This window comes from Acromyrmex echinatior, chromosome 3, assembly GCF_024713525.1.
Source record: "Acromyrmex echinatior isolate Ae372 chromosome 3, ASM2471352v2, whole genome shotgun sequence".
Classification (NCBI taxonomy): Eukaryota; Metazoa; Arthropoda; class Insecta; order Hymenoptera; family Formicidae; genus Acromyrmex; species Acromyrmex echinatior.
The window spans coordinates 23,623,755-23,646,294 of NC_141854.1; the positions used below are offsets into that span (position 1 = coordinate 23,623,755).

Genomic DNA, 22,540 nt, shown 5'->3' on the forward strand with positions numbered 1-22,540 from the left:
AGATAAATTAATGAATCTGAGGGTGTATTGAAATTAATAAACAGTAATATGCACTGAACATTTCTTGCATAATATTAAGCAAATATTTCTAAGCAACTACGTCTCTCTACGATTTTAGAACAATGAGACACGTTTTATATAATATAAATATTGACAGAAATAATTATATGTATGAAATAACATATAATAAATAAATATATATATATATATATATTGTATAAATATATGTATTATATACATACAGTATGTATATTATAGTATTGTTGCACTCGTACCGCGTTCGCGTCACTCGAAACATTGTCCTCGTGCCTCGGAACTTCGTCAAGTTCGCGAACGCCTAAAGAACATCGAGAAAAGAAGCGCGGTCATTTTGTTTTGTTTTTAATATCTAGACTTCGAATTGAATGTAAATTCTTTTCGTAACATTATTTTGTGTTATCATATTACCAGTTCACTAATTAATATTTCTGTATTCTAAACATTCTAAGAGTGTATTTTCGTGCACGAGTGCGACGAATGCGCGATTCGTTCGGAACGCCACGAACGTTACGTGCTCGTGCGTAACATATATATAAATATTTTGTTTATATATAAAAATTAGATATATATACATTATATGTATATTATTTATTTATTTATATAATTATATACTTCCATTTATATTAGGTGTTGGAATTAATTCGTAGCGTTTTACAAGTGATGGGAAGTACTTTCATTAATGTATTTTTTAATGCTCATGTGAAATAAATAACATTCTTTCATTAAAAAACGCTACGAATTAATTCCAACACCTAATAAATAATCGATATAACGCATTTTATGTATCAAATAATATTTTATATATAAGATAGGTTCAAATATTCTTTATATTTTCTGATGTAATACGTTTATTAAAGTTAATTAGTTACAAGTAAAATACTGTAATATAAAATACAAATATTAAAGATATTATTCTCAAATATGTGATGTAATATGTGAGAATAATATTGAAAGTATTATTCTCATACATCTTCTAGATCTGATGTAAATTTAATTTATTTGTAACTGTTTTTCCTTCGTCATAAAGGAAACAAATCTTGGAATCTCAACAAATTAAATAAATAAAAGTTAGAAATGCATAGATACAATTAAATTTCCTATCGTATGAAACTTATAATTTATTTTTATATGGGTAAAGGAACAATTATTTATCATAGAATGAAAACTTATATTATAAATTTCAAGTTTTACAAATACACAAAAGTTAATTTCAAATACAAAGGTACATAGTTTTGTACATAGTTGCATTTATTTTTCTATATTTAATGTTCATTGTAAAACATGTTCAATATTAATTATACATTATAAGACTATTATTTAATATAAAAGCAAATAATCTTAATAAAACTTGATATATTATTTATTTAATCTTTCCCTTCTGAAGTACACTTACAGTCAAGTAGACAATCTACTCAAACATACAGAACAAAATTTTTCTTTCTAAAACATATACACACACATATATATATATATATATATGTGTGTGTGTGTGTGTGTATAAATTTTGCAAATTTAATAATTTTGAAAATATAGATTTAGTTCACATACAAGTTCTTTTTTTTTATCATTAACATTTAAATGGGATAAGAAAACTTGTATAATAAATAATTTATATTTCTTAATACTATAAATAAAAGGATATTTATGCTATCATAATACATCAAAATATTAAAGTTATAATTATAAAAAATTCTTTGGTAAATTAAGATTATACTTAATGTATCATTAAAAACAGCTTTCATAAATTGAGATTATACATGTAAACATCAAATAAAGACAATGTATATCACATGAATTTTATGATCGTCCCATAAGACAGCTTATAATGTATAATCTTTCTTACTTTTTATAACCATAAATATTGATATTTTCCATATCTTTTTGGTAATCTTATATATTGTTATACTTTTATCTGAATATGTATATTGTATACATATACAATGGCACATATACACATAGATTTTTTATATATAAAACAGCCTAAATATAAATTATATATAATATACATATAATAAGTTAGAAAAGATTTTATATCGTTACACTTTTTATAAATGTGTGAGCTGCAGTTAAATGTCTTTTAACATAATATTTGTTTAGTTGTTTAGTATATTTCTACGTTCAAAAGATTAGAAAAGTACATATATTTAACATATAGATATTCATAGACAATTGAGTTATATTAATTGCAAAATGCTCTGTATGTAAATACATGATGTAATTTAATATGTAGGATATGCTTCAGGGATGGTGTAACGTTGAAGAATGATAACTCCTGTGAAGTATGTCCCACATATATTAAGTTGTTATAAGATATTAATACTGATTATCATGCCTTAACTATCTTCTAATATCGTATAAATATCATACGCCAAATACAATATTTGCACACAAATTTATTTCTTTATTCAATAGGATTAATCCTGATAGAGTTTTATCGATTTCACACTTCCTCAATATTATGAGACTGACACAGACTTTTATCACATTCATTTTTCACGAAAAGGAAATTCCTTATATCACACCAATATATACTAAGGACATATCACGATCTGCATAGATCGAGTTTTCTCTTTTCACATAAAATGTCTTCACAAATCTACGAAGATTAAAACTTATTTAACAAATGCATCATATATAGATCAGATTATATTCAAAGCATACTGGACTAAGTTAACGCTGGCCCCAGAGAGATATAGTAATCAAATGTTTTGTACTAAAAACTGGGATATGCGCACAAGCTTTTTTACAATGTACGAATTTCCTTACAATAAATCTATGTGTAAAAGAATATTAAATAAAAAATCGCAATAGAAACGAATACTGTTTTATAAGGAATATTTGTTTTTTTTTTTTGGAATATTATATAAAGATAAAATATGCCTATCCCGTAAACAAAAATAATATATAAAATCTGAGACCGCGAATAGATTCTAACAGCAAATTAGAAGTACGCATTATAATTACATATATTATATAAAAATCGCATATTGTATTAGAATACAATGCATATTGTATTAGAATAAATCGTTAATTGCACAGGTTTATTTACCAGTCTAATTGCCAGTCGAATAATCATTAATACTGATAATTAGATTATTAGTGTTTAATTTAATTACAATTAAATTAAAAGAAAAAAGTCTCGTTGAATATAAATAGTGTTTCAAAATTCGTGAATCAAAATATTACAGCAAGACAATTTTTGAAAAAAATAAAATAAAATAAAATAAAATAAAATAAAATAAATTAAAAAACATCAGTTTTCATTCCGAATAGTAGTTTTTGAGATATAAATTTAAAACTGGTCAATACAAATAAGCAGTCATTTAACTATAATCTGTAATTTTTTTACTATTTTTAATAATTTTGACTTTTATTGTAGAATCCAAATGTAAATTTACTGTTTTCAATGCAACATGTAGCAATGTTGATTCTTCTCATGTATATTGGTTTGTTACCATTTGTACCATTAAAGGAAATACATTTTCTTGCCTTCAATTTATTTGCGGTAATATAATTGAAACTTTTATGTCTTTGTAAGTAAGGTCAGTTTTAAACCTTTGTATCTCAAGACCTATTGGAACGAAAAATGATAAATATTTTTTTACTTATCGAATTTTGCGAAAATTTTCTTGATATAGTATTTTGATTTCCGAATTTCAGTACAGCCTATATTTTTCGATGAAGCAAAAAATGAAAATGGATAATTGGAAAATTTATGAGGCCAGAGCAATCTTATTCCATGAATAAATACCCGCATTAATGTAATAATAATACAATAAACTATTGTGTATAGCGTATACAATGCATATTGTATACGCAATTTCGCTAATGAATTAATTTGTACGAACTGTCATAATTATGGCAAAATTGGCATTTATACACAGAACATAAGCAAATAGTTTTGCTTTGCTTATAAAAAATATACTACTTTGTTTATTCTTATATATCTTCTGGTTTATCATGGCAGATATCTCTTCCCAGACATAAATAACTCCATAAATTTTTCAATAGTTTGTTATCTGTGACTATTTAAAAATCTATCCGGTTCATTCTATTGTACGTTTCTTTAAAAATAATTTTAATCTTGTTGGATAATCTGTCATTACACCAGTTGCTCCCAAATTAAATGCTCTTTCGAATTCTTCATCTTTATTCAAGACCCAAAAATAGACCTATAAGAAAATATAAGTCAATTAAAAATCAATCAGATGATCAATTGTAATTGTATATACTTACATGTATACCTCGTGCTCTTAAATGATTAAATAAACACGGCCTCACTAATAGTACATTAATCGTACGTACTACCAACTTTTCCAATGGTAAAAATGTTGGACTCGGACCTCCTTTTCTTCTAGAATCAAAAGAATTTTTTTACAAGAAATGTTTTTTTCTGTAATTCTATTGTAATTGCAAAGACATAAAAGTTTTCAATTATATTACCGCAAATAAATTGAAGGCAAGAAAATTTCAAGATGTGTTTCTTTTAGTGGTACAAATGGTAACAAGCCAGTATACATAAGAAGTATCAACATTGCTACACGTTGCATTGAAAACAGTAAATTTACATTTGGATTCTACAACAAAAATCAAAATTATTAAAAATAGTAAAAAAATTAACAATGCATAAAGGAAGTCATATATTTTTCTGGAAAATGGCTTACAGCGAAATTGGCTCTATTTTACAGTTTATGTAATATTGATCAAAAGTTAATATCCCCCACGAATAATCATAGTTACCACCGAGCTATCCGGGCAAAGTATAAGAGCCACCGGATGTAGATAGACAGGCACGTCATCGTCTGTCTGTTTAGTTCTTGCGTATAGGGATGATGAGGTGTGATGCTCGCACTCTATCACATTTCTGGGACGATAAGATATATCATATTCGGAGAGGATAAGATTAAAAGGTCTCTCTGGATTTCCTCCATCCACTTCTTCCTCTAAATGAGGACAGTATATTCGACATACAATTAGGGAGACATTGCATAATACTTGTAAGTTTCCGATGCCCTTCGCCCTTTGTGCTGGAGAACTGTGACGGGAGTTTTAGTGAATAAAAATTTAACACAGCCCCAGAAAGCTGCGTTAATTTCGCGGGATTGGAACAACTGCTCCCTCAGGAAACGAGGAGACCATCTGCTCTGTTAAGGGAGAGTGAGCGTGATATAATCAGGAGTGCTTTTTGAAAGTTTCTTCCATAAAAAAAAAAATAACATTATGATCTCAAATAAATTGTTCGATTTCTTCAGACAAAATTCACAAATTCTATGTATTTGGTTATTATTTCTAGTAGTAAAACATCCTAAAAACTTAGAATAGAAAAAAATAACTTTTCTTTAAATAAAAGTATGTTTTAATAATTCGAGCTTTCAATTCCATCCTTTCATCTCTAGTAAAGCGAGAAGAAAAATATTGAAAAAATTTCTGATTAAAATAATGAACATATTCTTATTTATAAATTAGTTTTTCAAATAAGATATACGTTTTTAAAATATATTTTATTTATCTTATTTGCAAATATGCAAAAAATCGATTTTATAAATACGACATGTTTGTTATTTAAGTCGGAAATTTTGTCAATATCTCTTCTTCTACTTTATTGGAAGTGAAAGGATGGAATCGAGGTTAAATTATTCAAAACGTGTTCCGATGAAAAAAATGTTACTCTCACATTTATAATACATTTGGTACATTATAGTACATGATCTATGCAAGAATTAACTAAATACGTACGATTTAGAAATTTTATTTATCTTTAAAAATAAAACAATTTATTGAAGATTGTAATAATATATTGTAATAAGATTGTAATATTAACTTTTCATCAATCAGCATCACACAAATTATAAAATAACGAAGTTACAACCCTCCAATTTCGCCGAATGTCATTTTTCATAAGAATTGTACGGCATTCTTTATATGAAATAGATATTAAGTACTCAGTATTCAAGACGAAAACTTCATAAAATTTCATATAATCTTATGTCCGAACAGCTTAATTTTAAAGATTCAGGATGTCAAAATTGAAGAAAAGTTTCGTTTTTCCCCAAAATTTTGGAAAATATTTTGGTCAAAATTTTTTTTTGAATTTGTGTGAGGAATCATCCTTTAAAATCTTTTAGAGTACTTAGTATCCTTGTATATGTGTCATTTAAATAGTAAATATCAGCATTTATAATAGCACAAAAATTTTAGCAATTCAGTTTCAAAATTACTATTATTACTGCCATTTTTCACGAAGTATTATTTCAATCCTTTCAAATTAATTTGATCTTTACAGAAGTTTAATAGGTATTAACATACCATTTTATAACATTTCTGTGTAACTTCATCACTGAAGTTTCCCCAAACTGTATATTCTTCTCTATTGAATTCTTTTATAAGATCGGAAACTTTCGATATAAGCCGATCATTATTAATCTTAATATCAATGTTAATGGGGATATTGGGGAATGCTTCAAATACTTCTCGTAACAATGCAAATCGTCGATCCTCTTCCTTTGCCGTACCGACATATTCCACATCTGTTCAACTATAGTTCTTAAATAATTCTGTCCGTTAAGTTGTTTCTTAAAATAATAAATAACAATACCTGGATCAAAATCAATTGGTAAACATTGCTTTAAGAGCGGTAAATCCTTGTAATCCAATTCAGCGATATTCTTATCTATACCAGTACTGCGTAAAAGATTCTGATCATGAGAGACTACTACTTCGCCATCTCTTGTAAGATGACAATCTAATTCCAACATTTGTGTTCCAATAGCCACTGCTCTGCAATTGCAAGCAAAGATATTGATTTCACTTAAGTATACAACTGATAAAATATGATATTGGCATAATTTTAATTAACTTTATTTATAATCACAAGTATTAATCAGCAGACATGATCAAATAAATACTAAGATAGTCAAGAGAATATTTTAATCCAATAAAAAATATATATATACAGGGTGTCATTTTAATCGATCACCTCAAATATCTCTTGAACAGTGCATTTTAAGAAAAAATGTTTTAGATAAAAGTTTTGAAACTTCGTCACTTTAATTTTTTTTAAATAGAATTCCCAATTTTTTATTATATATTTTTGTAGCTTACTATAGTGAATTTTTTAAATAAAACCCCCAATTTTTTATTACATATTCTTATAACTTATTTGTAACTTAATAATAGTGTTTTGGAAAGCTTTCAAGGTAAACTATAAAAATATGTAACGAAAAATGGGGAGTTCCATTTAAAAAATTCAAAGTGATCTTGCCCTCACTTTGACGTCCTCCCAAGGTCAAATCAATGGTACCATCTTATGTCTCCCTTGAAGGCTCAAAACTTTTATCTGAAACATTTTTTCCTAAAATGCATTGTTCAAGAGATATTTGATCGATTAAAATGGGATACCTTGTATATTATTAGACACATTTGTATCTTATTTTTTTCGAGTTATATAAATTGACAAAAATATTATTTTGATTTCCTTTTCTTACTTGTATATAAATTAATTAATTAATTAATTACATTATGTAGAAATTAATTAAATTAATTACATTATGTAGAAATTAATAACTCATATTGAAATAAATTTTCTTTTATCATTTTATGCTACAAGTATATACATATATACCATATAAATTTTTACATATTAAAAATAAAAAGTGTTATAAGAATTTAAAATATCAAGTGTATATGTACTATAATAAGTATTATAGTATATAAAGTGTTATAAGAAATATCAGTGTAAAAGTGAGGACATGAAAATTGATATAAAACAAAAAACATTAAATTTTTCCTACTATATTATTTTTAGTTAAGTATTTAAAGTGAAATCACATGTAAACATTTTTACTTCATGCTGCCATGTAATATATATGGATTAAATATCACAACAATTAGCACAGGTTGACAATATATTTTCGCAGTCTTGGATGAAGGGGGATCTTGAGTAAACAATATTTGCACTAACCGTTTGAACGCGCACATCGTGTTTTCATAGCTCTCGCCGGCACCTAAAACGATTCATACGTAAAAATAAATTAATAAGATTCATCGCGTCCGTGAATTTGCGAATGATAAACAAAGGGAGGAACGCAAGGACGACTTACCGCCCCGATGGCTAATGTGCTGACACAAAAACTTCACCTTCTTCTTTTTATGCAGCAGGGTGGGGTACTTGAATAGTATCATCGAGGTCAGCATGTAGCCGCCGATTAACGTGTACAACAACATCTTTGCTTCCCTTGGTACCCGGTGCTATTCGATACACTTATCCGCCGTTGAACATAACGATGCTCTCGGCGTCTCGTGACAAAATGACAGGAATACAGATTACGACAGATGCAATTGATACAAATAAACGGTGGAGGCGGTGGAGCAGATGACGACGGTGCAGGTGTGTGGCCGTCGGCCTTGAATCACATGCACTCGAGAGCGGCCAGTGAAGCGAAGTGCGCGCGTCCAGCTCCCGGGTGCATTCCTAGTTTCATTTTCCCGCGCACGTCGGCCAATCAGCTGGTAGTCGTAGGCGTTGCTGGTAGTCGCCGCGAAAAACTGTCGCTGATGACAGGAATGGCTTCTTTTGAGGCGACTTCGGCCTTCTGTATTCATAGCCGATTCTTATTTTAAGACCGTTTTAAGTAATGTTTTAAGTCGCTAACGCGGACATCAAGACAGAACTTAAGACGGTTTTGAATATATAAAAAGGGCCCTATACGCATAAGAGAAAGAATAAAACCAAACAATTAATTAAGAAAGGAAAAAAGATTAATAATACATATTACTTATAAATAAATGTGTCTTATATCTTGCTGTATATATTCTACATAACGTTTAATGTTTATTCTTGTTTTTTTAATTTTTAATATTTAATATTTATTTTTCCTAATATTTGCTTTATCGTCTTATTATAGTAGAGCTTATTGCTCGTATTCATAGTCAGACCTTGTACTTAAGACTTCCTTAAATATAAGGACTATGAGTATAAAACTCTGATTAAGAATGACTTTGATTAAACTGCCGACTTTGATTAATCAGCGATTAATTAAGTCGGAAGAATTGCTAAAAATAGAATTATTATCTATAATCTAATTATGTTAAGCTTTGAGTGCTAATAAAAAATTAACTATTTTTGTTAACGATTAAATAACATAATAATAATCAATTAAATAATAATAAGAATAATTAAATATTATTTTATAAATTAATCACCAATTAAATATTAAATAATTCCAGACACCCTTCTATCCTTCTTATATCGCGTGCTATTATTATTATACATGTATTATTAATGAAATTATATTTGCTGTCTAATATATTTATAATATAATTATATTTTTTTTAACGCTTTTTATCTTTTACTTACTCATAATTCAGTCCCGTTTTCTGTCATACAAACATGAACTTCTTCTATTTGTCATTGTAAGCGCATGTCTATTTCCCCTCCGATTAGATTTTCGATACCGTTATATTTCCTTGGATCTGGAACATTTCGGTTGAAAGTATCTTGCGTGAAAATCAGGTATAATTTTATTCTCACAGTCGGCGCTGCACTCTGCAGTCTGAGCTGCTTTCTGCTGATTTGACACTCTACACTCTACGTAACGGACATAATCGGCGCGCTCGGCAGCGTTCGGTGAACCGCACTGAATGCACCTGGCAGACGATTCCGAAAGTTAATCCTGGAAAAATGTATACCTGTCAGCGTCCTTTGCACGGTTGACACGATGTCCGAATCGAATTCGCCCAAAACAGACACGAGTAGCTCCAGCCTCTTGCGACAATTCCGCTTTCAAAAAAAACAAACGAAGGCCATGAACTTGTGTAAGAATTCGCACATCTTTTTGCTATTGTCTTGTCAATCGATGCACGCGCATAATTGGCGTGCATATCCTTGACAGTCGTATTCGCTTTTCTGTATTTTCGCGAATAGTTTTAATTTATGCGAATTTTTTTTAATTTAGCAATTTAGTGTATCATGATATAAATTTTGATTTTTAAACAATTCCTCTTGAGTATTTGCATCCTGGTACAAATTTTGTAATTATTTATGAATTATAAATTCTTAATATTACATGTGATATATAATTTATAATTTTTGTTTTGATCTTATCTAGCGTCTTGAGTGAAAGATCTATGTGTCTTATTATTTTTTTTTCTCTAATTTTAGCGGACGAGGACAGTAATTTGGTATCTCCTGATATACAAATGCGTCGTAAACCTGTAAATCGCATTGAAGATAGTGATAGCGATGTTGGTAGTCCAGTTAAACTAAGTTCAGACTGTAACGCCAAAGGTAAAGAGAATAAGTTAAAGTACCTGACAACTTTGTATCCACAAAATGATGCAACAGTAAGTATCTTCAAATTCAAATTTTCTAAGTATCTTTTTTTAGACTTAAAATTTTAACTACTATCTATAATTATACTGCCTAAATTTTTATGGACTTTCTACAATATAAGCCATTAGTCATAAATCAGAAATCAGAAGCTAAAAATTGATGACTGATTTCAGATCAATTTTTAGCTCTGACTTCTGATTTATGACTAATGACTTATTGTAGGAGGCGCATTATATCTTTTTTTACTAAATATAGGTGAAATCTTTATAAGAAATCTTTATAAAACTCTTAATTTAATATCTGAAATTACTTATTTTGAGTATTAAAACAACATTGAACAATTGTTTATAATATTCAAAATAAATAATTAACCACTTCAATATTACCCTACTGAAAAAAATCACATCACACAGTTGATGAAATCATGTAATTAAAAATTAAAAATATAATAATATAAGTTACGTAATGAAAATTGTTCTAAATCAGTACGTAATTTTAAAATTACATATTTTGAAAAGTCACAAAGTGATGATGTATATATTCTTTTTTCTTCTATTTCTATCATTCAATTCTTTAAAATTTGATAACTATAAAATCAAATAATAGATGAAATTATTTCTAATATGTGATTTTTCAAATTACATCATTTAAAAAAATCACGTACTGATTTGGAACAATCCAATACGTGATTTACATGTTTTAATTAAATAATTTTATCATGTAACGTTATGACATGATTTTTTTCAGTATGGTAAATTTCTCTAAGAATATTTCTTTATTATATTTGATACTCGAGATAAAACTGCCCAGGTAATGAGCTGACATTATAAGTTCTTATTTTGTCGTCATTTTTCGTTAAAATATTATTTAATATTTTTAAGCACGATCGTATGTGTAAATACATAAAATATGATAAAGAAAAAGCCATGATCGGTCAAAGTTAAATGTTTCAAATAATACATTATATATCCTATGTAGGACAGACCGGTAGAAAGTTGAATACCAAGATTAAGGAACACCGAAATGACATTAACAAAAAAACTGGAAATCTGTCAGTCATCTCGGAACACAGATTACAATTCAAATACGAATTTGATTTTGATAACACCAAAATATTAGATAACGAAAGATATTTGGGGAAAAAATTAGTTTCGAAAATGCTCAATATCAAGCTACAAGAGAACACAAAACGACTGAATTTTTATACCATGCTTATTTAAATATTCTTAACAAGTTTTGAAATCACATTACGTCATCACTAAAAGTTTTTTAAAAAATAAAATATGATTTGACTTTCAATATTAATTTATCGATAAAATTTGAATTGTTGGCTTGTCAAAATTATATTACATCATTATAATTTTTTAATCTATGACTTTTGAATATCTATATAATATAGACTATCATATGTTTAACTATCTACATAATGTACATTGAAGATTCATGTTTCTTAAATGTTTATTTTATTCTATGATTATTCAATATCATGTTTCAATGCTCATTTGTATAACGAACTTAATTCGATATTGAAGTCCATATTTCTTAATTTTCGTTTCTGACACATTATTATAATGTCCTCCAGTGTACAACAGTGTACAATGTCAAGGAGTGCAGTAAGTCTCTTTAAGATTCATTTTTCTCTTCACAACTGTCTTTCGCTAATTCTTTATTTTCTTTTAGTGATCATTTAGCCGCATAGCTTTTTAACTTTCTTAAATTTGAAATTGAATGACTCTCCTTACTGCACTCTTTGATTTAATACATAACATTGATTTAAAACCAAGAATATCACATGTAATTAAGTACTTCATCGCTGAAGATAGCTTGAATGGAGTGAAACGTTCGATCGATTTATAAAAATTGAAATACTATTGTAAGATCAAATGCATCAACTACTGCGCTATTATTGCTCTCAATCGCTTGGAAATTTTTAATTAATATTTATTACATTATATATTCTTTATTAAATCAATTTATTTCAGATATAATTGCACGCTGATAACTTTCGGACTTTCAACATAATTATTCTGAAACGCTAATAATCCCTCCTAAATTAGATTAGAAAGTACGATCTTTCTCTCTAATCTAATTTAGGGGGGATTATTAGTGTTTTAAAATAATTGAAAGTTCGAAAGTTATCAGCGCGCAATCATATCTGGAATAAATTGATTTAATAAAGAATATATAATGTTTATTATTTGAAACATCTAACTTTGATCGATCATGGCTTTCTTTATCATATTTTATATTATTTAATATTATCAAAATAATATCAGCTTATTGTTACCTGAATGCTTAATTGAACATTTATGATTATATATTAAATATTAAATAAAAAAAATGATATGAACCATTTTTTAGCATATACAGGAAGTACTTAAAAGTACCAATTGGAACGTCGAGGAGGCAGAGGAAACACTTAAAAAACATAGGAAACGGAGTTTGAAAGCGTCTGCAAAAAATAGCAAAATGAAAAGAAGAAAATTAAATGAAGACGAGGACATAGATATCGATTCAGATGAGGGTGATTACAAAGACAAAGTATTTAATAGGTATGTTATTTTGTAATAAATTGTATTCACAATTAAATTTAAATATATATCGCTATATATAAATATATGTAATTATTTTACAGTGATGAGGATTCGGATATAGAGATATCTAATGAGCTCACAGGTGATAAAAAGGCAGTTTTAGAATTTATGCAAAATGCTATACTTGCGGAACTACTTCTGATGTCGCAATGTTCTTCAAAAAAAGCCCAAGCCATTATAGATGCAAGGCCATTTAAAGATTGGAGAGACTTAGTGAATAAATTTCAAAATACAAAATATTTAGATACAGAATTATTGAATGCAGCTCAGGTAAATTTGAAAGAAATAACCTATGTAATTAACGATATTTTTATCTTTTACAAAATTATTAGAATTCGAGAACAAAGATTGATTTTCATTAAATTTAAGATATTTTCATAATTCTTATAAGTAAATACACGCGCGCGCGCATATGCATATATATATATATATATATATATATATATATATATATAAAACTATTAATTCTATTTTAATGCATAAAAAGGTATTACTATCTACACGTCATGCGGTAGAACATCTTATGAAAAAATGCTTTCGTTTATCAATCAACATGGAAAAAGCTGTAGCTGCTGGCGCATCGTCTATAACACAGCAGCCAAAAGCATTATCATCAAATTTGACATTAGCTCCGTATCAAATAGTTGGCCTAAATTGGCTTGCTATTTTGCATGCACAGAATGTAAATGGTATACTAGCCGACGAAATGGGTTTAGGGAAAACAATACAAGTGATAGCATTTTTGACATATCTGAAAGAAGCTGAGCTTCTCGATGAAAAGGATGGGCCTCATTTAATTGTCGTTCCCAGTTCAACTATGGGTAAATATATTGTGTTTTTAGACATTTGCTTCACAGAGTTTTTATAATATGCAAAAATCTTTTCCTGGTATAGAAAATTGGATGGATGAGCTAGAAAGATGGTCACCTAGCTTGAAAGTAGTACAGTATTACGGCTCTCAAGAGGAACGGAAAGAGATGCGAATGGGTTGGCGAAATGGTGATCTTGATGATGTCGATGTTTTATTAACTACATATAGTTTAATATGTAGTACTCCAGAGGAGCGTAGACTATTTCGCGTTATGCCGTTGAATTATGTAGTCTTTGATGAAGCACATATGCTTAAGAATATGAGCAGTGTTAGATACGAAAATCTTGTCAGAATTAATGTATGTATTAATTATATATTTATATACATTATACAAGATCTATCGCAAAAGTATTCGACTTCTGCGTATATCTTGGGCATTGTAGAAAACAGGCATTTTCCTCAAAATCCTCCCTAAATATTGAATCCCTATTTTCCACAATAGAGGAGATGCTCAAAAACAAAGATACGCAAGTCTGATACTTTTTGGGACAGATCTCGTATGGAAATGTAAGAAGTTTTCTTAAAATCTCGAAATCTGTTTTTTAAAGGCTAAGCGTCGAATTCTATTGACTGGTACACCTCTACAAAATAATTTATTGGAATTAATGTCTTTGTTAATATTTGTAATGCCTTCATTATTTGCTGGAAAACAAGCAGATTTAAAAAGCTTATTCTCTAAAAATCCGGTAAGCCATTAAAATATTATTATTAAAAATGCATTAATCATTTTATATATATGTCATTTATTTACAATTTATCTACTTTGAATAAATTTTGCAGAAAGCACCGAGTGATAAGAAGAACGGAGAGCAGCCGATGTTCGAAAGAGAACAAGTTAAAAATGCAAAGGAAATTATGCGGCCGTTTGTTCTTCGACGACTTAAAGTTGAAGTTTTACGTGATTTGCCTTATAAGAAAGACGAAATAATACGATGTACATTAATTGAAAAACAGCAAAGTATGTATAACAAGTTAGTCGCTCAATTTTCAGCAGAGGCCAGCGAAATTACAGATGTAAATGGTACTGGCATGATGATGCAGTTGAGGAAGCTCGCCAATCATCCCCTTCTCATACGTGATTATTATGACGAGAATAAATTAAATGTATGTATGCATTCTGTCTATTGGTGGCAATTTCTTTCTATTGGTATTTTCTTTAATTGGTATGATTTATTATAAATTATCAATCATTAGGCTATAGCAAGTAGATTGGCGAAAGAACCAGGTTACAAACAGAAGAATCCGGAATACGTCTTTGAAGACCTGATTTGGACATCTGATTACCAAATAAATCAATTAACTCGTATATATAAAAGTATAGCCGGATTCGGTTTACCCCAAGAACTTATTCCTGAAGCTGGTAAATTAAAGGAACTGGACAAGATACTACCACAATTGAAAACGGATGGTCACAGGGTACTCATATTTAGCCAGTTTACTATGGTATTAGACATACTTGAAGAATATCTAACTATTAGGGGACAGACATTTTTAAGGTTTGTTATAATTAATTATTATTGTGGCTGTATGCTGTCTCAGATTAATTCTAATGAATTTAATATTGAAATTAGACTAGATGGCAGTACACCTGTGACTGAGAGACAGACTCTTATAAATAAATACACAGAAGATCCAAGTATATTCATATTTTTATTATCAACAAGAGCCGGAGGTTTAGGGATCAATTTAACTGCTGCCGATACAGTTATATTACACGATATAGATTTTAATCCGTACAATGATAAACAAGCAGAAGATCGATGCCACCGTGTAGGACAAAAGAAGTATGCATAATCACAAAATTTAAGCATATTTTTAAGTCGAGATAAAACTTTTTTTATCATTCATTAAAATAAACATATTCAAGATGCTGAATTCTCTTGCAGACCCGTTTCTATCATAAGATTATTAAGTGAAGGCACAATAGAGGAAGGCATGTATGAGATAGCGCAAGAAAAGTTGCATCTTGAACAACAAATTACTGGAGTAATTACTGAAGGTAAGTACATAACGTTTTATCTTATAATTGTGAAAACATTAACAAAATGCATTTTGCTTACAGAAAATGAAAATGCGGATAAAAAGTCCATTCTAAAATTATTAAAGATGACCATAGGCCAGGATGTTCACAATAAATCTCTATCATCGACGAAAAATGCCAATAAAGGAACTGACGTTATAGAAAATGATAAAAAGTTGTAAATAAGGGAAATTTCATTCCCATTTGTAATAATTATAATTTTGATATATTCCAATTTAATTCACACTAATTATATCAAATCATTGTGAATACGTATTTTGTAAAGGGTCACGTTTTTCGATCAACAATATTCAATCAGAAATATATCACAATTTGTAGATTTTATATTTATGTGCGCTGTGGAATATTTCCTTTTTTGTTATTTTATACATTTATTAAATCATTCTTTTATTTATCTATGCAATATGCATTTTGTTTTATTTTATATAGCACACTTTTAACATATTTTTCAAGATATTAAAATATACTTCAAAGTATAACGTCGAATAAATGAAAAAAATAATATGTGCTTAAAAAATATAATATTTCTTTACAATATAAGCAAGAATTATTAAATTGCATTTTTAAATTTTAATATAAAATTGAAAATAATTTATATATATAATAACCATCTTCAACATTTAAGGGCTGTCTGTAATAAGTAGTAAGCTGTAAGAAATTGACTAATCAGTTAAATGAGAAAACAGACTGTGATCGGTTGATTTCTTACGGCTTATTATACGCGTTCCATTGTAGACATTCCTTATATCATTAATTGATACGTCAATGTTCGATTACAAAGAAAAAAAAGTAGAATTTATGAAATAAATATGGCACTGCTGTGTGAAAAATAAAAATAAATTTACACAATCATGATCATTTATATAAACATTAATAAACATATTATCTTTTAATTGTATAGAAGACATGAAAAAATTTTATTATATATTACAATCCTCATGATATACTTTGGCTCATCAAAAGCTCTGACATTCCATCTTTAATGACTTTTAAGCTTTCTAAATCAGCATTTATTGTCGAAATAAGCTGCGCCATGCCCTGCTGTTCCATACTTAGGTACTGAAATAAGAAAATATTACAGATACTATTCGATAAGAATTTTAAATTAGATCAAATGAACATTTTCTTACCGCTTTAATATCATCCTGTGCTATAGGATCCATTGTATACCTCTCTTGGTTCTGAATATCGATGTGTCGCCTCATTCTGAGCTGAGAAAGCATTTCACTAATTCTTCCTTTATATTGCGTTGGAGCACTGATTTGCGAATGCATTGCTTCAAATCTGCGTGTTAGAACTTCTTCTTCCGGTTGTAAGGATAATCCCACTTTTCGCGTAATCTCCTGCCGTACCAGCACCTTTAAACGGTCAACGGAAAAAAAACATGACTAAAATCAATTAATCATTGCGAGGCATCGGGTGGCTCGGTACTCGGTCCGCGGACTAGTAATCCGTGAATCCAGATTCGATCTCATCCATGCCTCACGTATGCCGGATTTTTCTTTAAGTTACGCTCTATCTATGAATAACAGTCTCAATTGCGGAATAATTAAGGTCTCGCGTAAAGTACACGCATGATATAAAGACTTTATAAGTACACGATAGTGTCTATCGATGCTTGTCTTAGCATCGAGACACTACTGTGTTTCCTGATCTAAGGAGCATAATTGCTACACCACGTATTCTCCTGATCATGGTGAAAGAAATTCAGATGTGCTCGGGTTTCTTCCATCATGTCACTGATTAAAAGACAAGAGTTTGATTAAGTATACGTAAGACTTAAAAGTTAGTTAACGATCTGTTACTGGCCAATATATGTTCCACTTATGGAGCTAAGAGTCAATTAACAAGAACAAGAAAAATTAATCGTTGCTATACCTGTAGAACTCTGTGCTGAAGTTCCAACAATGTACGCCTATGTTCCTTAAGTCTGGCTTGTGTAGCTGTGTGCTGTCTTTGTAAGCCTTGTATTTTTTCAGCTGCCATGTCCAAAAACGCTCTATGTCTAGCAGTTTCCTCTTCTTGACATTTCAGTCTGTGTTTAACTTGCTGAAAGCCAACCATAGGAACTGGAATATACAACTCTGGATTCGGATTGTCCAACTGCGCTTGCTTCCATAATCTGGCATCAATAGCGCAAGGTGGATTATCTAGGTACTCTTTCAGCTGTGATGGATCAAGTTTTACCAGTGGAAATATATCTTCTACTCCATTTTGTACTAACTGCTGTTTTTGCATGACTTGCGATAAATATGCAACCAATTCATTAGCAGGAATTTTTCTGTAAGAACCAGTGATTCCTTTTTCTGATACATATATTGTCACTTGACTTTTGTTCTCCCCCGTTGATTTAATATTATCAACGGTTACTGTCAGATTGGACTTATTTCCCAGCAAACCATTAAAAAATGCTATTAATTGCTGTTTTCCATCCTGTACATCCTTCTCTTTCTTATTAAAGCATAATACTACTAAACCATCATTGTTGTCAGCATCAGGTATGCGACTGTATCCAATGGCTTTAAATCTGCATAACGAATTTTCCTGAGTAAGGTCTATAGGTGGGGCATTTACGGAGTAATAAGCTTTTCCTGTACCCCATAATGCTTGTATAAGATTCCACCTGGCAATAGTATTATCTCGCTCGTCATTATACAATTGACAATTGAACACGGCATTGTAGAGAGCTTCTGATGCAGTATTTGTAGGTTGTTGTTGTTGTTGTTGTTGCTGTTGCTGTTGAGGCTGCGTCAATCCAGTACCAAATCCAGTGAATCCTGTCCCTATAATATATATATAATATATTAATAAAAAATAAGGAAAAAATATTGCAATATCAGAAACTTTAATCTATATATAAAAAGATTTCGCACCTGTCCCAAATCCACCGAATGTACCACTAGTAGTAACTGGTTTGCTCCCAAATGCACCAAAACCTGATGTACCGAAACCTGTTGAAGCAGTATTTGGAGTGCCGAATCCACCAAACAAGCTAGGGGCAGCAGTAGTGGTCGCAGTTCCAAATCCACCGAAACCTCCAAAACTTAATGTCGATGTTGTCGCTGTCCCAAAACCACCGAAACCAGTTGTGGGAGCAGGAGTGCTGCCAAATGTCGAAGTTGTACCAAATCCAGTAGTTGTGGAGGAAACGGGAGTACTACCGAAAGCGGATGCCGAACCAAAGGCGCTGGTTGACGGGGTACCAAATGTAGGTGCAGCTCCAAAACCCGTGCTAGGTGCACTGCCAAAACCAGTGGCTGTCGGGGTACCAAATCCAGTGCCAGTACCAAATCCAGTAGTCTGCGTCGATGGCGAGCTAAACAAGCTTGGCGTTGAAGTAGTCGGTGTACTAAATCCAAACGAGGGTGTTCCAAATCCTGGCACTTAAAAATTTGTAACTAGTTAGCACTTTCAACAAAAACTACAAAATAAACACTTTTGTTAAATATATTAATAAATGCTATGTTTATATATATTTATTACCAGTATTGAAAATCTATAATATACATAATATACATGCACTATAGATTTTCAATACGATGGGCCAGTCATTTCATTTTCGGATAAACTATGTGATAATTTATCTAATGAATAAACAAAAGAGTAAAAGAATAAGAATATGAAAGAGTAAGAGAATAAGAGAATGAGCTAAAGTTTATCGAAAGATGAAACAATCCAGCCTAAGTGTAGTAGATATCGAACACTGCTTAAGTTATCTTTTTTTTGTTTAACATGAAGTTAGGTAAATATCAATTAAAAGGTATTTACTATTATGACATTTTTCGTTGCTTGTTTTACGAAAATAATTTTAATTTAACGTTTATATTTTTAATTGTGATTATATATATTGGAAGATACTGCATGAATACTAAATTTAACTGTTTGCAGAGATTATACTATTTGGATTTCTATATATTAAAAAATTCAAAAGTTGATTACAAATACATATATAAACTTGTAATATATGGTCATATAATATAAAATACATAAAATAATACAAGATGGCACTCCTAAGTCAACAGAATGATCTACAGGTAATAGCAACATAAAAATAGACTATTTTGATGCTAGGCAAACTTAAAACTTATAAGTATTTTTTGACGTTATTAAAATATAGCAATTTAATAGAAAATAATTAAAAACGTTTTCTTTAACAGGCCAACTTCTACACACAATTGGCACATAATTCACTGCAGGCAGCCGCTGCATCTAATTCGGTCTTCAGTCGTCATATTAAGTCAGTACATGATCTTTCCACTCAAATTGTAAGCGAACTCGGTACTACAGATATAGCAATTGGGGTAACAATTGTTATAAAAATTTATTTCCTAACTGATTTAGCAATGATTTTAATTTACTTATCTTTGCACAGGACGCAACTGCGGAAATCATGATAACGACACTTGGTAAAATTCCAAATGAAATGTATTATTTGGAAGATACAACTGCCAGTAGGAAAATTGAAACTTACAGCACCGAGTCGCACATAATACCGGACCACAGTCATACCACCCTGGCTTCGATCGAAACCGTCAAATCCGACGAATACTCCGGACGTTCGACGTTGCTAATCATTTTGTTGACCATCCTCTTAATTATATTATTCATGTGTTGCGTCACAGCGTGTATTATCGCGAGATCTAGGAGCAGGCACGCTTTCCTCGCGAAGAGCGACGTCGAGTGCAGCCCGGATTGCGGGGGTGTAAACCAGCCTCTGCTGGACAAAGCTTCCGACACAACCAGCAGAACTAACTCGACGAGAAACTGAGAAGGTCCCATTTTTACGTCGAGCGTCTCGAATATTCCTGAATTTCATTGAAGAACCCGACAAAGTACCTCGCTGGAGTAACCGTTCTTAACCTCAAAATTGTCACACAAATTGTCACGAGATATCTACGTACGAAAGCGAGGAACGCGTCCCTACGTTCGATAGAGAGATGAAATCAGAAGGAAGGAGAAAAGGAAGGAGGAGATACGGATGAGAAACAAACGATCTTGTGATGAGAAGTGGCTTACCAGGTTTAACCGGCGTCGCTGTGGATGCCGGCGTGGTGCCGAATGCGAACGTAGGTGCGGGCGTCGACGTGGACGCTCCGAAGCCGCTACCGAACGACATAACGACTCCTCCCTGTACCGCGACTCAGGTCGAACACGCTGCTAATTGTGACGACGTATCTACGTCGCGACGCGTGCGATCACGAGCCCGCGGCGACAGGAGCGAATTCCAATATGGCCGTTCGCACGTGCGATAAGAGCTTGGTTCTTCGCAACTGTACTTCGTGCACTTTTCAGCTTCTCTCTTTCTCCCTTCAACGTACAACGTATGCCCGTCCTATTTTAGGTGCAGAAGGTGCAACGATATGCAATGACAGAGAACAGATCTGCGCACGAGCGGGAGATTTAGTGGTGCGCAGAAAATCTGCGTAAGGCGACGAAATTTGTAAGTGGTTTTAGTTGTAAGAATTGACCAATCACAATTAAATATTTTCTTCACATTTGACTGGGATTGATTCTTTTACAACTACAACTCTTACAACTACGCTTATACAATTATAGAATGGGCTTTATCTTTTGAAAGAAAGCTTGTACACATCAAATGCATTGTTTGTTATCGCACTGTTGAATATTTCTACGTAATCTTTATAGAGCCACTTTAATCAAATTTCGATTAACTCAATTAATCATTAATTATTGGCTATTAATTTAATCTGTAAAATATTAATTCAAGCTGAAAACAAAATTTCTAAATATATTATTTATCATCTCTAATCTAATTTTTCCTTTCTTATGTTAAGAAATTAGAAAATTTTATTTATGTTAATAAAATATTAAACAGATATATTATAGTGCACAGATAATACATAATCATGATCAGTTAATTCAGTAAAAATACTTAAAAGTAAAATTTTCAATTATGTAATTTATTATTTTTAATCTAATTTTTTAAAATATTAAATAAAAAATTAATAATTTTGTTTATATACAAAATGTAATAAAATAGTACAAATATTGATTAGACAATCATCAATCATCAAATTTATTTCTGCCAATGTAGATTAATTTAATTTCGATTTAACTTTTCTAGTTCTAATCCAATTGATAGAAACTAAAATAATATATAATATTAATGTTATAATTTCGACTCAATAATATATATCAATAAATAATCCAAATACATGTTCAAAATCGAAATATAAGATGTCTAACGTATTTCAAATTTGGATATGTCATCGAGCTTCAACCGGCAGATTTGCAGCAGGATAATAATTATACAATTTGTTATTCCTAATTTAATAATTTTTCTTTCGATTTATTGACAAACAAAAAATTGATAACTCTGTTTATATCAATGAAAAATTATTTAATAAATAAGCTGCTGATTAATTTAACTAGTGATTAATTGAATCAATTGCATATAAAATTTCTAATTGTAATTAATTCATCGTCCCCAATTTTTAATTTCTCTTTCCACGTGTCGAACAATGAGAAATTCTATTTGTATTAATGAGAGTAATATTTGACAGATCATTTCGATTGAGTTAATTATTACTGTTTAGAGTCACTTTTACTTCACTTTTAATATTTCAATATTTAATATTTATATCAAATGTTATAACGCAAATGTTGTATCCGCAACATATCGAATAATATATCTTCTTTGAACC

The 22,540-nt window shown here is 30.2% G+C and overlaps 4 protein-coding genes across 7 annotated transcripts; 2 read left to right on the plus strand and 2 right to left on the minus strand.

Annotated features, from left to right (window-relative positions):
- Positions 1–1,183: 1,183 nt before the first annotated feature.
- On the minus strand, positions 1,184–8,528 carry LOC105143361 (lysophospholipase D GDPD1). 2 transcript variants are annotated; one of them, XM_011051653.2, is made up of 7 exons: positions 8,139–8,528; positions 8,000–8,042; positions 6,635–6,816; positions 6,346–6,566; positions 4,483–4,616; positions 4,276–4,390; positions 1,184–4,211 (listed from the first exon to the last, which is right to left on the minus strand). In XM_011051653.2, the coding sequence occupies exons 1-7, from the start codon at positions 8,260–8,262 to the stop codon at positions 4,086–4,088; spliced, it is 945 nt and encodes a 314-aa protein (XP_011049955.1). In that variant the 5' UTR covers positions 8,263–8,528; the 3' UTR covers positions 1,184–4,085. The 2 variants fall into 2 exon arrangements, with proteins under 2 accessions (XP_011049955.1, XP_011049954.1); XM_011051652.2 differs by having other exon boundaries at positions 4,276–4,393; positions 8,139–8,512.
- Positions 8,529–9,542: 1,014 nt separating this feature from the next.
- On the plus strand, positions 9,543–16,278 carry Etl1 (SWI/SNF-related, matrix-associated actin-dependent regulator of chromatin, subfamily a, containing DEAD/H box 1). Of its 3 annotated transcripts, XM_011051654.2 has the most exons (12): positions 9,554–9,852; positions 10,199–10,380; positions 12,731–12,921; positions 13,005–13,233; positions 13,451–13,784; positions 13,858–14,132; positions 14,383–14,520; positions 14,615–14,938; positions 15,029–15,330; positions 15,406–15,618; positions 15,721–15,833; positions 15,897–16,278. In XM_011051654.2, the coding sequence occupies exons 1-12, from the start codon at positions 9,756–9,758 to the stop codon at positions 16,034–16,036; spliced, it is 2,538 nt and encodes an 845-aa protein (XP_011049956.1). In that variant the 5' UTR covers positions 9,554–9,755; the 3' UTR covers positions 16,037–16,278. The 3 variants fall into 3 exon arrangements, with proteins under 3 accessions (XP_011049957.1, XP_087260072.1, XP_011049956.1); XM_011051655.2 differs by lacking the exon at positions 15,897–16,278 and having other exon boundaries at positions 9,543–9,852; positions 15,702–15,833; XM_087403946.1 differs by having other exon boundaries at positions 9,550–9,852; positions 15,721–16,278.
- On the minus strand, positions 15,466–21,112 carry Nup54 (nuclear pore complex protein Nup54). Its single transcript, XM_011051656.2, has 5 exons — positions 20,892–21,112; positions 18,749–19,258; positions 17,754–18,658; positions 17,006–17,233; positions 15,466–16,934 (listed from the first exon to the last, which is right to left on the minus strand). Exons 1-5 carry the CDS (start codon positions 20,989–20,991, stop codon positions 16,812–16,814), a joined length of 1,866 nt encoding a protein of 621 aa, XP_011049958.1. The 5' UTR covers positions 20,992–21,112; the 3' UTR covers positions 15,466–16,811.
- On the plus strand, positions 19,265–20,885 carry LOC147910372 (uncharacterized). Its single transcript, XM_087403947.1, has one exon. It carries the CDS (start codon positions 20,266–20,268, stop codon positions 20,641–20,643), a length of 378 nt encoding a protein of 125 aa, XP_087260073.1. The 5' UTR covers positions 19,265–20,265; the 3' UTR covers positions 20,644–20,885.
- Positions 21,113–22,540: the final 1,428 nt, after the last annotated feature.

Coding starts and splice junctions, on each gene's coding strand:
- LOC105143361 (XM_011051652.2), bottom strand. CDS start 8,262: ATGTTGTTGTACACGTTAATCGGCGGCTACATGCTGACCTCGATGATA. Junction 4,394..4,482: donor TTGCCTTCAATTTATTTGCG/GTAATATAATTG, acceptor TTTTGATTCTAG/AAGAAAAGGAGGTCCGAGTC. Junction 4,212..4,275: donor TAAGAGCACGAGGTATACAT/GTAAGTATATAC, acceptor ATTTTCTTATAG/GTCTATTTTTGGGTCTTGAA.
- Etl1 (XM_087403946.1), top strand. CDS start 9,756: ATGTCCGAATCGAATTCGCCCAAAACAGACACGAGTAGCTCCAGCCTC. Junction 14,939..15,028: donor ATGACGAGAATAAATTAAAT/GTATGTATGCAT, acceptor ATCAATCATTAG/GCTATAGCAAGTAGATTGGC. Junction 15,619..15,720: donor CACCGTGTAGGACAAAAGAA/GTATGCATAATC, acceptor ATTCTCTTGCAG/ACCCGTTTCTATCATAAGAT.
- LOC147910372 (XM_087403947.1), top strand. CDS start 20,266: ATGATAACGACACTTGGTAAAATTCCAAATGAAATGTATTATTTGGAA.
- Nup54 (XM_011051656.2), bottom strand. CDS start 20,991: ATGTCGTTCGGTAGCGGCTTCGGAGCGTCCACGTCGACGCCCGCACCT. Junction 19,259..20,891: donor AGCGACGCCGGTTAAACCTG/GTAAGCCACTTC, acceptor CAAATTTTTAAG/TGCCAGGATTTGGAACACCC. Junction 16,935..17,005: donor CACAGGATGATATTAAAGCG/GTAAGAAAATGT, acceptor TTCTTATTTCAG/TACCTAAGTATGGAACAGCA.